Source organism: Limulus polyphemus, unplaced genomic scaffold, assembly GCF_000517525.1.
Source record: "Limulus polyphemus unplaced genomic scaffold, Limulus_polyphemus-2.1.2 Scaffold3392, whole genome shotgun sequence".
Lineage (NCBI taxonomy): Eukaryota > Metazoa > Arthropoda > Merostomata > Xiphosura > Limulidae > Limulus > Limulus polyphemus.
The window spans coordinates 7-13,792 of NW_013669002.1; the positions used below are offsets into that span (position 1 = coordinate 7).

General features: G+C 37.3%; 1 protein-coding gene across 3 annotated transcripts in view; it reads left to right on the plus strand.

Annotated features, from left to right (window-relative positions):
* Positions 1-245: 245 nt before the first annotated feature.
* The window catches only part of LOC106469279, a 22,700-nt gene continuing 9,159 nt past the window's right edge, over positions 246-13,786 (plus strand). For 2 of the 3 annotated variants that reach the window (XR_001291426.2, XM_013929766.2), the window contains exons 1-2: positions 246-399; positions 12,818-12,939. Coding sequence is in view for 1 of the 3 variants with exons in the window: in XM_013929766.2 (XP_013785220.1) it covers positions 301-399; positions 12,818-12,939 (221 nt within the window). In the remaining 2 variants the exon portion in view is untranslated. The remainder of the gene's footprint in view (positions 400-12,817; positions 12,940-13,786) is intronic. The other variant, XR_002612830.1, reaches the window with a different exon arrangement.

Here is a 13,786-nt window from a genome sequence, read left to right on the forward strand (position 1 = left end):
CGAACGGAGACGTAACAATATGCTTTCTATATATATTTGTTATACTAAAGTACTTTGTTCATTTATTTACATTTGTCTAGACTTGTTATTTCATACTTAAAGAAATTCATTCTATAGAACATTACCCTTATATCTTCATAGTAATCTACTGTTATTTGCGAGTTTGCCTATCTGATTTTTGCAGGGAAATCGGTTTTACCATCTCTAAGTTAAGTAAGAAATTATTTCCATTTATTGACTGAGAAACTGTTCGCGCCGCGACGCTTATACTGTAATAGCAAATATCAAGCTGAATGGCAAATGGCGTTAGTTCGAAATAACGAAGTTTTTTACGAAGATCGGGAAGATGATGTTATTTCAGAAAATACGTGGGTAAAGATAAATAATTCTAGAATAAAAGTAAGCATCACGTTTGAAATGTTGGAGTATCTGATAGAAGAAGTGAAACTGAAGGAAAATATATTTGTACCTAATTTTTCTATTTACGCCTTGTTCAGTACAACTTCATTTACAAGTACAACTTAAGTTAAGCTTGTTCAAGTTGAACTACTTCATGAACTTGAACTTAGTTGAAGGTCTTCTCTATTTCTAACTTAGAATCCAAGTGGTGATTTAGTACCGTTAGGTAGTGGGTAGTACTAATTTAGTAACTTGTTAATACTGTTAGTAAGTTTTACTCTTTCTGGTACAATAATGTACTATGCAATTGCTAAATCAGTAAATGTATTAGTAATACTAGTAATATTATAGTGTACAGAGGCGTCGAACTGGCGGTGCTGTAGCACCCCACTTTTACATATTATTATTAGACTTTTATAGCAACTGTGTGTGTGTAAGTTATATTGATTTTATGGGGGGCATACCCCCAGACCCACCATATTGAGCTGCATTTGGCAGTTCCTTTTACTTTTAATTTCTCATTGTGAAATCTGCATGTCTAGCCAAGCACCCACACTTTGCAACTGGTGTCTGCACCACTCATCTAAGTGTTCCCAAAATGTGATCAGTAGTTCATAATTACCAAAAAAGAAAAACGTTTGTAAATCCAGCAGCAAACTCGACACTTGATACCTAAATCTGTATAATCAGGAATGATATGTATAAATTAAGTTGAAAAGTCTAAAACTAAAACTATGTTATATGACTTGTAAGTAAAACTAGAAAACTAGGAATATATTTTCTTTACTTGAGAGTTCTTGCATATTGTAAAATAATGACCTACCTGCTGTTACAGAACTTTGTTCACATAAACAGACACATCTCTTATATGAAATGTAGAAAGGAAAACCTTTGGTTAATGTTACAGTGATTTTTATATGTTTATTTTGATTTGTTCATTTATAATGTTATTATGTAACCCCCACAATTTGGGCAATCCACAAACAAAGAAGTTTAAAACTACTGGTATAGTCAATAGGATAATGGATTACAAGTTAGTGGAAACATTGACATTCTCACTGACTTAGTGTGCATTATTGAAATTAGTCTTTGCACAATATGGTGCACTATTACTGTAAATTACTTACTATTTGCATAGAATTAACTTTTGCTGTTTTCATGGTATGTACATTTCTATGAATGATAGTTCCAGGAAAATAAAAAGGCTTTATGAGTGATAAATGATAATGCCTGTAACTTGTCTGACAAACTCTGCCTGGTTCATAGGAAAATCATAAGGGGATTTTTACTTTTCTTTCTACTTCACATAGCTAAGGCAAGTAAGAAGTGACTTTGCCTAAAATTCAGTAATGTGAAGCATCTTTCCAAACTGCGTAAGCAAAATTTTCTCATGGCTGAGCAAAATTCCTTAAGTAACTGCCATGATGATTCGTTGGTTGATCACTCTGGTGTTGAGCTGGACCTTCCTTATCCAATCTCTCACCAATATGCCATACTTCTCTCTTTGGAGTAGATTTAGTTGTCTCAAGAATGCTGCTTTTATGCTTTAGACAGTGCTTTCTTTGATTGGCTTTCCTAGCTCGGCTTGGATCTTCTAAACTGTGCATGCAACATCCATCTCAAGTGCTTTTCTGAGCTCTGATCTCATTGTTGTAATTATAGTATTTGCCACACTTTCCTTTTCATGGATTTGTGCCCATTAATTTGTTGGTAGCAGCCTGTGGTGTGCACTTCATGTTCTGTGTCACAGTGTTTTGAGTTTGGGAGTCTGCTGATTTTGGAAGGATTGGTTGATTTTATCAATTTCCACAAAGACATTTTGAGAGGGGTACATAATGAAGTTGTGACTATTAATTTTGCCAAATTTTGTGAAGATATACATACTATATTAAAAGTTAGTAGTATCAAATCTATAAGGACTTTATACGATTACAAAGAGGTCATGTGGTTGGTCAAATTGATCTAGCCCATGTTGAGAGAGTTAAGTACCTGCAGCTCACGTAATGCTCCAAGACAAGTTCATTACTTTCAATAGGTAGATTAACAACACGTCAGTTCAGTTGCAAAGTGTGATTGCAAAGGCTTATAGCATGAAAAATGTTGCTTAGAAAAACAGAATGATGTCTAAAAATCTTTTTCTAAATTTATCTAATGGAAAATTGATGCATTTTCAATTTCATTTTTCTGTGAAAGTTAGAACCCATGAAAAAAGTTTCAGTGAAATAAACCCCAAAAGATAATTGCCACAAATATTAAGTAAATTACAGTATATATAATATAGTAATATTGACTTCATCTTCTGAAGAGATCATGGTTTCATTGAATATGTAACTAGTTGGGTCTCATCTGGACTTAAATTGGAATACTGTGTGCAGTTTTGGTTCCCATGTCTTGGGAAAGGCATCAAGTTGTAGCAAAAGATTCAAATGAAAGCTATCATGGTGATTCTGAGGATGGGTGGATCATCATATGAGAATAGATTAATATCTTTAAATTTTTCCTCCAGAGAAAATGAAGGGTCGTGGTTGGTCAAAATGAAACATCCAAAATGATTAAGTAAATAAATAAGATATTTTTGTGCCAGTATTTAGATTTTTGATGGCAATGGGACAAGAGATATGTTTAAGGTTTGATAAAATCTGAAACATCCGTATGTAAGGAAGTTTTACTTCTCTAACAGGGTAGTAAATCTGTGGATGAATTTACCTTGTAATGTTATGAAGACTGCAACTTGACAGGAATTTAAGAAAAAGTTTTTTGAGAATTTGAGATATCAGGGATGGATTGGTGGTAATTTTCTTTTCTTGTGGTATATTAGTAATTAATCAATACATTTTTGATGAGTCAAAAGACTTAGTGATTTCCATAATTAATGAAAAAGTAAGATAATAGACCATAATGAAAGAGATAGGTCAGCATTTGGTTGAATAAACCAAGTCTCTCTTACCTTTAAACTAAAAACACAACACACTGACAAGAAAGGATATTTTGGTTTTTCAAGCCATCTCTTCATACTTACCCCCAAGCAAAGTGAAAATTTAGGCCAGCCCTTATCTTTCAGGAAATCTTTGATTCATCTCATAACTTTTATAAATTGCTGGCCTTAATTATTGCTGATCGTAACTCATTTCCTAAGCCAGTCACTTCTAACTAGAGCCTAGCCTGGATTTTCCAAATCTTAAATTTGTGTCATTACATCTGCTTTGTCAAGATTTTTTTTTTTCCAGTTATTAAATGTTCGATGCAATTTATGATATCCTTGTACTATTATAATTACTGTATTTTAGGATGTACAAAATGCATGTTTTTTCCTGAAAAAAGTCTCTAAAATCATTCTGCGTCCTATATGCGTAGTTAAAGAAAATGCATCTCTCAGTTTTGCCCCCATAAGCTAAATTCTACCTAGTCTTTTCTCAGACAACTGTAGGTTAAAATATAAATATATATTTATACAAAAATATATGATTAGGCTTATAATTGATGAAAAAAATTTGCTAAATATACTAGTAGATTTATAATAGATAATAATAATCCAAGACAATTAGCATCAGTATAGGTGAGCAGTAAGCATTTCTGAATTCACATGAACACTGCTGTATACTGCAGTTCCTATTTGCAATGTACAACAGTTCTAAACTACTGATGTGCAAAAGACACCCTAGCCTTTTCCATTACTGCTACATCAGGTCAGTACAGTTTACTCGCTAGGAACACTGATATCCACATTGAACACCAATGGGAATATGCTTGTCATTTAAAAAATAATCTGTTAGTTACATTTTATTACTCTGGAGAGACTAAAGTTGCATTCTGCTCTTTCTATTGATTATAAGAATTCCACTGAAGGACAGAAATTTCACTTAATATGTTGCATGTATGATATATTTATTGAAATAAGTTTTTCTTGATATGCAGATATTATTTGGGGTAAACATTAAATGCTTTGATACACTCGGATGTTTTTCCTAAATATTCTTTGCTAAAATATGGGTGTGTCTTATATGCTGTAAAATACAGTAATGGTGATTTACCAACCGTTTGTCCAAATTACTAATTCATCTAAGTCATTCTGTAATATTCAATGCTGGTAGAAGTACCGAAGAGTAATGTCATCAGAAAACTACCAATATACTAATTATGCTCCTATAGATATCATTATTATAAATAAGGAAAGCAAAACCCTCAAAGTTATCCCTTAAGCTGAACAACCTTGGATTAATTAAAAAATCACAGATAAGATAAAGTTTTACTGAAAACAAACTTTTAAAATGTATTTTTGAGGTTTTACACATAACACAAATCAAAGCTGAGATTTTTGAGATGAAAAATATTTTTCATGTTAACATGAAAATCACTTTGCACACGGACTATTCAAAACAAATACTCGATATATTCACAGACACATCTTTTTTTAGTTTATTTAAAATACTTCACAAAAAAAGTGATTTTTTGTATGTGAAAGACTTTTAATGATTATTGAAAGACTGGCAAATTTTGTGAAGATATACACACTATATTAAAAGTTAGTAGTATCAAATCTATAAAGACTTTATACGAGTACAAAGAGGTCATGTGGCTGGTCAAATTGATCTAGCCCATGTTGAGAGAGTTAAGTACCTGCAGCTCCTGACGTAACGCTCCAAGACAAGTTCATTACTTTCAATAGGTGGATTACTAACATGTCAGTTCAGTTGCAAAGTGTGATTGCAAAGGCTTATGGTATGAAAAATGTTGCTTAGAAAAACAGAATGATGTCTAAAAACCTTTTTCTAAACTTATCTAATGGAAAATTGATGCATTTTCAATTTCATTTTTCTGTGAAAGTTAGAATTCATGAAACAAGTTTCAATGTAAAAACCCCAAAATTCTCACAAATATTAAGTAAATTACTGTATGTATAATGTAGCAATATTGACTATGAATGAGTAAGTTCTGATAAGGTACTCTCCCTCTTCTCACAAGGTTAGCTTTTCTTGTTTTGTGTTGCCCTCTGTATGCAAACTTTTTCAGAAATGCATGCCACAAGCCTTCATCATCCCTCTGTTGGAATCCAAAGTTCCAACACATCTCTCATACAAATCATCATGCATCACCTCTCCACCAATAGGAGAGCATTACTATCACAAGACATGTGTGACTCCCTCTATGTGCCACTACCGAACTATTGCTTCTTGTTTGGCAGCTGTCAATTTCAGACTTTTTTTTTTTACATTGTTCAGTTACTTTGAAGTGGTTTAATTTTTCATTTTTCTCTTAACTTTATTTACTACACTTCACAGTTGTGGAGTTACTATTTTATTAAAGCATTAATTCCTTGTGTGTGCCACTTTTTCCCGTTTACGAATTCTGAAGTTATAGTCACCACTTTGAGTACTTCGCCAACGTCTGATGCTGTATTTTCAGCCACGGGTGCAGGTGACTTGTTGGGGGATATACCCGCTCATTTGCCGGGAGATTGAGTAGTGTATGAACCAATCTCTCACACCTACTTCTGCTCCACTTCCTCCTGAACCTTTCGAGCAGGGCTGGGCTGAAGACAGTTTTGATAGTTTGTTTCCCCCGGAGTTTGCCGCACCTTCCTGTTCACTACCTGATGATTCAGCTTGTCCGTCATCAGTCTTTTCAGACCTTATCTCTCAGGTATATGATGTTTTGTCTCTAACATCTGTTTCCTATGGTCCTAGACCTTCCCTCTTACATGAAACAACTTCCTGACCCTATTTAGTCTTTCCCCCATCCTTCAGTATTAGGGTTCACTCGGACCAATTTGCCTCACAACTGAGGAAGGGCATTAGTATGCCTCACCTCCCATGGAATTTGGATCACTCCACCCTTGCTTATCATCAGGCGTATTTTCCCTTTCTCGACCAACAGTTGTTGGGGCTGGTTCTGCATGTTTTGGGGGTAAACCCAGATTACCTGTCCAACTTACCTAATCCCAATTTTCTTGCCTTCATCTCATCCTCACAATGCTGTCAAGGTATCTTTCTTCCCTTCACCTTCTGTCAGAGGCTCTTCACAGGAACCTTGAGGGGTTTCTGCTGAAATCCTCTCCATCTTTACTTCTACGTTGGCTTGTCTGTCATCTTTCCCTCTCATGTTTCAAATGTGGTATGTTTGTTGTTCGGACCTCTTGGGCCATGATGGGGTTTTGGCGTGGACCCTTCTCCAGGCCCCTTATCTGAGGGATCTCTATATGGCTCCGTTTTTGTGGCGTTGTGCGTTTGACTTGGTTCCCGAGTCTGTCGGGGCCGAGGGAGGCACAGATTTTTGTCCCCTGACCTTCCCCTTCCCAACCTCTTCCTGTCCCACCCTCTTGTGGTGCCACGGTTCGACGATGCACATTCCGCCATTACCAGTATCGGGGACTATATGGTTGGTTTGGGCTTAGTGGGGGCTCGTCTCTTGAATTTCATTCATCTGTGGGGACTTTTTCTCCCAAATGTTTGGGTTCACAAGGTGCTCTTGAAGGGATACATTATCCCCTTTCTCCATTATCCAGTGTTCCCCTTCCCTTCCTTTCTCCTCGAGATCCTTTGACCCACCAGCGTCTGTCAGAGGCAGTTCATGGCCACAAAACAGGCTATTGAACCCATTCCACCAGGTTTATTTATCCCATCTCAATCAGTATGTTCACACTCCTCGCTTTACCATGGAGACATACCTTTCTCTTTGGTGAGCATTTTCTCTACATCTTTGGATGACCATGGTAGATATTTCCAATGCTTACCTAAACATTCCTGTAGCAGAGCATTCTTGTTCATCAGAAAGTTGTGTACCAGTTTTGCACCTTACCTTTCAGCCTAGCCTCAGTACCACATGTGTTTTGTCGTGTGGTCCACTCCTTTGTTTGACAGATTCATGCCATGGGGTTGCTCTTCCATGTTTATATGGACAACTGGCTTCTTGCTCATTCTGAATGGGAATCAGCCTGTCACACTTGTCAGCTGCTTGGATGGGCTGGTTGGTCAAATTGGAGAAGTCTTTCCTTTGTCCTACCCAGTACCTTATCCATTTGGGTGTTTTCTCCAACACCCATCTCAGTTGGGCCCAACCTTCTCCTATCTGGCTCCATTATATAGAACGGGCCATTTTGAAAGCCCTGTCTGTTCCCTCACTCACAGCTTACAAGGTTATATTGCTTTTGGGGAGGTGGTTTTCCATGACCCCTCTCATACCTCTGGGCGGGACCTATATGCGGTTTCTTCAATGGGTCCTTCATGATCAATGGAACCTCACCCAGGATCGCTTGGATACTTTTATAGTCCTTCCCTTATAGATGATCTCCATTGGTGGTTGAACAGGGCCCACATGTTAGTGGGGGTCTTGCTTCCTCCTCCACGGCAGATTTTCATCTGTTCAGGGATGCAACCCCTTGGGGCAGGAGTGCCTGGATGTATAACCAGGTTTTGGGTTGCTGTTCTGTGGAGTAGAGTTCTCTTCACATCAGTGTTCTTAAACTCCTGGATGTTTGTTGGGCTTTGGAATATCTTCTTGCTCTTGCCAGGTGATTATGATACATTCTGACAATTTTACCGTGGTGACTTATATCAATCACCAGGTCCAGATCCCTGTGTTTTTGCACTATGGATCTCCTTTATTGGGCCACACACATCAAATTTGTTTGAAAGCATGCCATGTATCGGGTGCTTTCAATCTCACAGCTGATCATCTTTCCTGACCAGATCAGGTTTATCCCATGGATTGGTCCCTGAATCCTGCTGTTTTTTGGTGACTCGGTCTGCATCTGGGTACACCCCATATCAATGCCTTTGTCACCACCCTCAATCACAAATTACCTCAGGTTTAGTTCTCAAGTCTTGGCTGTTGATGCCTTTAGCTAGGATTGGTCGCATCTGTTTGTTTATTTTACACTCCCATCTGATTACTTCATCAGGTGGTCTCACTTATCCATGCCACTCCATGTGCAGTCCTTCTGATTGCTCCTTATTGGCCTGCTCAACCTTAGTTTTCTCCATTGCTCCAACTGTGGGGGTCCCTTCCTTTTCTCTTTCATCTCAACCTGCTCTGTCAACCCCAATCACCAGGATTTCATCCCGTGCCATCCATCCTCTGTCTTCATGTCTGGATTTCGTCAGTTCCTTGGCAAGGAGTTCCGGTTCCTCTCACATTCAGCCCGTTCCATTCACCTGTCTTCTTTGGCCGTCTATTAATGCAAATAGAGCATTTATTTCTTCCAGACATTGACTTGGAGTTTCTGGACTTCTCACCTAACAGTTGCTCTTTTGTTTTCTGGTCTCCTCAATTTTGGGGTTTCGGACAGCATTATCCCGTACACTTTTTTTTTTTCGTTTCCACAGGGTCTTTGCTTCCCCTGTTCCTTCCGGCTCTGTCAGCCATCAAGGCAACCATCCTTTCCTAACTGGGACATTAATGTGATTCTTCATGCCCTTACTTTACCTTTGATCAAACCTCTGTCTGTGTGGTCCCTGTTTCACCTTTCTTTGAAGGCGTATTTTCTCCTCCTTCTGTCCTGCAGGTGTCGTAGGTTGGATATTTTTGTCCTCAGTGTTACCAGAACCTTGTAACACTCTTCCTACCTTATCCTTTATCTGGATCGTGCCTTCCTAAGAAGACCTCTGTGGCATGAGAAGGTCAGTCCTCCTTTTCCCATATCTGCCTATCTTCTATATCTCATCTCTGCCCTCATCCTGATCTGGATAGATTTCTCTGTCTTGTTTGTGCCCTCCATTGTTATATTGCTCGCACTGTTTCCTTCTGGGGTTCTCGTTTACACCTTTTTATCCCTTTGTAACCTTCCTCTTCCTGTGATCTTTCCCCAGTTACTCTGACCAATTGGGTTTGATATTTGATCCAGTTGGCCTACTCCTCCTTGTCTCCTTCCCAGTGTGATCTCTTTCATGTTTCCTCACCTTACCTTGCCTCTCATCTTTGTTGGCCTTTGGAAGAGATTCTACAATCAAGCATGTGGATGACTCCACACATTCATCTCTCACTACCTACACCACATTGCTGTTTCTGCTTTCTCGGGGTTTTGCCTGCCACTTGTGGCATGGCTGTGACAAGAGGCAAGTCCTTATTAATGCTTTCTTTTTTTTTCAGGGGCCCCCTGCTTCAACTTCACTTTGGATCCCACTCTGTGGGGAGTGGTGCCTGACCAGGTACTCTGTCTGTACTCAGAATGGGTTCCACTCAGATGGCTATAACCATTTACAGACATCTTGCTATCAAATTAAGCCATGTTGATTCTTATACATTTTTCATGGCTACGTATGCTCACCCTTGAGATGGGGTGTTTCACAAGATCAGTAGAGTGTAAATTCCTCAGGATATGATAATTGCATCATAATATGCCGGTCTCGGAGCATACCACTAATGGACAAATCAGAAGAGTGTTGCAGTCCCTCTGGACTCTCCACCGCACTTTCCCCTCCTTTCTTTCAGTGGAGTTAGGGAGTCCTTACCACTTATCAGTTCCAAGCCACTGGGATGGTTGACCATGGAGGCAACCTGCTAGATGGGTTCCACAAATATGGCTATAATCATTCAGTTCAGAGTAGGGCAGTGGTGTTCTGCTGGTGTAGAGTGAGTTACAAGATCATGTGGATGAGTAACTAATTCTCAGAGTTGAAATGCCCAAATGCGGTTCACTCCTACAATTGGGGTTCTAAATAGGTTAGTTGTTCATTGTTTCTTTTCTTTTTAGCTCTGACAGTCACCTTATTATTTCTGTATATTTGTACTCTGGAGACAATGCAACCCACCACGTATCCGGTGTTGTCTCACAGGGAATACTTCTCTCCCAAAAGCTGCATTAAGTAGAAGATAACAGACACTGTTAAGAACATCTGTCCCTGCTCAGTGCACAATGTTTGGGTAAGATTTCCACATCTTCAGTAATGGTGAGGAGTCTCAACACATTGATGACCCTGGCAGTCGATAGGCCTAAAGCCCTAATGATCCAATATGGTCAATGGTCTAAAAATGCCTCCCACCCCCTAAAAAACTGGTAGCAAACATCTGCATATTGCCTTGATACTGGTGCACATAATAAAATCAGAGGGAACATTGGTCCAGACTTCTGGGACACCCTGTATATATATTTTCCTTCAGGCTAGGAATTAGAAAGGGAGGGGCAAAAATGCCTGCTGTTCCTGCTTGTAGTAACTTTCTACCAGTATGATATATATATATAGCAGTCATATCATTCTGCCAACCTCTGCAACACTTTGCCTCTTTTGATTGTACCTTTTCTGTATCATCTCTATTGGGCAAGGAATATTCCATGAGTTTTCAATTTCTGATACTGTATTACCAGGAAGGAGCTCTTCTTTTAATTCTTTTTTCTATACTGGTTCGTACATCATGTTATCAATGTGGGATTCTAGCTATTAGTTCTGTGGAGAGGTGAGTAGCATTTGTGAAGTCAACATTTATCTTATCTGAAAATATATGTCAGATAGATACTTCTTTTCAGAATCTCTCTCCTCCCCTTTGCCTTGTCAAGAATGAGCCTTTGGCATACACAATGTGATCAAAGGTTTACTGCATGTGGAGGATGTGTCACACTCCTGTTGATAGAGGGCTATAGTCTAATGCTGATTGCATTATAGATTGGTGCAGTACACATTGTTGGGGTGGGAGTTTCACTTAAGGCCTGGTGCATGTGCTAGAATATTTTTGACAGTAGTACAAGGTCATAGCTATCAGCTCTGTTGAGAGGTGAATTTCTATCTGAAATACAATTTCAGATAAGAAAAGTGTTAACTTCATCAGAATTTCAAAAACAGAATTATAGGCCTATAATTACCCGGACAATTTTTTATAACTCCCCTTGAAAAGAGAAGTAACATGTGCCAGCTTTCATTCTTCTGAGACTTGGATACTATTCAAGGTCTTACAAAAAATATCGTTATTTTCTTCAAGACCCTTGAATTTGTCCGTAACAAGCTCAGAATTAATGTTTTAATCTTGTTTTCATTTAGCAACTGTTCAGGGTGAATATTGCTTAAATCTTAATTAGTAAAAACTGAAGAAAAGATAGAATTTAGTAACCAGTCATCTTATAATTATCAGATATGAGCCTTCTATTATTATTCCTCAAAGGACTTGCATCATAACATCTTGTCTTCGTTACTTTTAATGTATTTAAAAAAATCCACATAGTTAATTTTTACAGTTTCAGCCAACCTTTTTTCAATTGCCTAATATCTTGTTTGAACAACTCTCACGATCTTCTATAATTCTCTTCTTATATCACATCAGTCATTTGAAAACTGTTATATTAATCTCTCCAATTTTATCCCTTATAATATTTGTCAGCCAATTTCATCTTTTATTTGCAACCACTATTTTTTCTATATGAATATTAAGGGAAGTGAGTGTTGATGTATCATCTTTTTTTCCCAGTTAGTTTAGTTCAGTGTATGAAACAGCAGACCCATTTTTGGCTTTAAATGTTAAGTCTTCTTATTTTTAGAATAAAGAAATCAGAGGACTTCATCCTGTTGATCCCTCAGATAATCTTAAAAACTTCAATAAGATCACTTCTTACCCTTCTTTTCTTAAGAGACAACATGGGACGTATTGGTCTGTCTCATCCTCTAAACTAAACTATTATTAAAAAAATTCTTAAAGCTAGCCTTTATCATTCATATACTTATCAAGCTTTCTCTTAAACTCGCCTAAGTTTACTTGTCTCTACAACATCCAAAGGACAACCACCCTGTTAGAAAAATATAATTGTCTTGGCTGAACATGACTCCTACCATGCCAGAACTTATATTCATGACCTTCTATTCTCACAGTTAAGAATGCATCAACACAATCAAATCACATCCCTTCTAACTCTTCCTTTTTTCAAGAGAAAACAATTTGAGATATTTCAACCTATCCATCCCAGGCATCATTCTAGTAACCCTGTTGACCACCTCTGAACCTTTTCCAGTAGGTTAATATTTTTTAGATTCCAAGAGAGTTTTTATGTAGTAATTTTTAATAAGACATAATTACATTCTTTTGACTAATCGATATGTCTATAGGTAAATTCTAAAATTCTAACTGTTTTACTAAAACAACAGGCCACTGCTGAGGTGGCTTGAGTGATCATCTACCACTACGCCAAGATTCAGTCACACCTGAGTTTGGTTCCAATCTGTATTAAATGTATGATCCAAATTATAATTTATGTCTATCTACTTACCACCAAGGTATTGATATTTTCCATTGAATGCTTTCTATTAGAAATATTGTTAATATGTTCTCTTATAAAATTATAAGAGAAGTTCAGACAACTTATAGAACCTTTTTAAAAACTACATTTTTTATGAATTGTGCAAATATAATTTTACAAGTAATTTAGCGTATTAATTGCTTGTTGATATAAAACTTTTCCGCTGATCTTAACTGTGTATGGTTTTTTACTTTCTTCCTACAGGATGGGTTTAGAGATGGAATGGAAGAAGGCCAGAAGAAGACGTTGCAAGATGGTTTTAATAATGGATATGAGCACGGATATGGAGTGATGTTTGCTATTTCTGAGTATCGGGGAATCTTACAGTATGTTGATTTTTTTTTCTTCATAATTGATTATATGATTTTTATACCTATCATTATTAAAATTTAAGAAGCCAACCCTGTAACTGTATTTTCCTTTAATTAATCAATTGATGATACAAGTTTCAGTTTGGAATAATTTCATTATAACTGTTTGAATCAGACCGTTGCTTGCCATTTCTAATACATCACTATTGAGACCAGAGAAAAGCTGCCCATAGTTTAAAACATAATCTTTCTATCCCAAGCTGAAATAATCCCTAAAATGCAAGTCTTTGACACTAGACCATCTTTTTCCTATTTGAATCCGAGCTAAGCTTCACATTTTGTGGAATTTGCAAGAAATTTCAAATCAGAATTTGTTTCCTATGTGGCAGGTCTTTTAAAATATCCTGATAGAAGCAAAACAACCTAAAACATTCAGTTTACCCTGCAGTCTGGTGTCTGTGATATCACGACTGTATCAGGTTAATGGTACGTGTGTGTGTCACAATACTGTGAGGTTAATGGTTTGTCTGTTATATGTGTATATCAAATGACTGCATCAGGCTAATGGTTTGTATGGTGTCTGTGTATATTACGGAACTACATCAGGATAATGTGTTTGTTTATGTATTACAGGAATACATCTGGCTAATGGCTTGTGTTGCTGCTGATGTTAGATTTTTGTGTGATAAAGAATGTTTTCATGACACTGATTGTTGACTTCAGCATAATAAAGAATTTCCATGTTACTGATGTTTGATTACTGCGTACCAGGTAATCTTTTTCTTCTACTGATGGTAGAATTCTATCTAATGTAGAGTTAATCCTTCAAAAATGTATCTCATTTCTTTGAGCGATAAAGAGC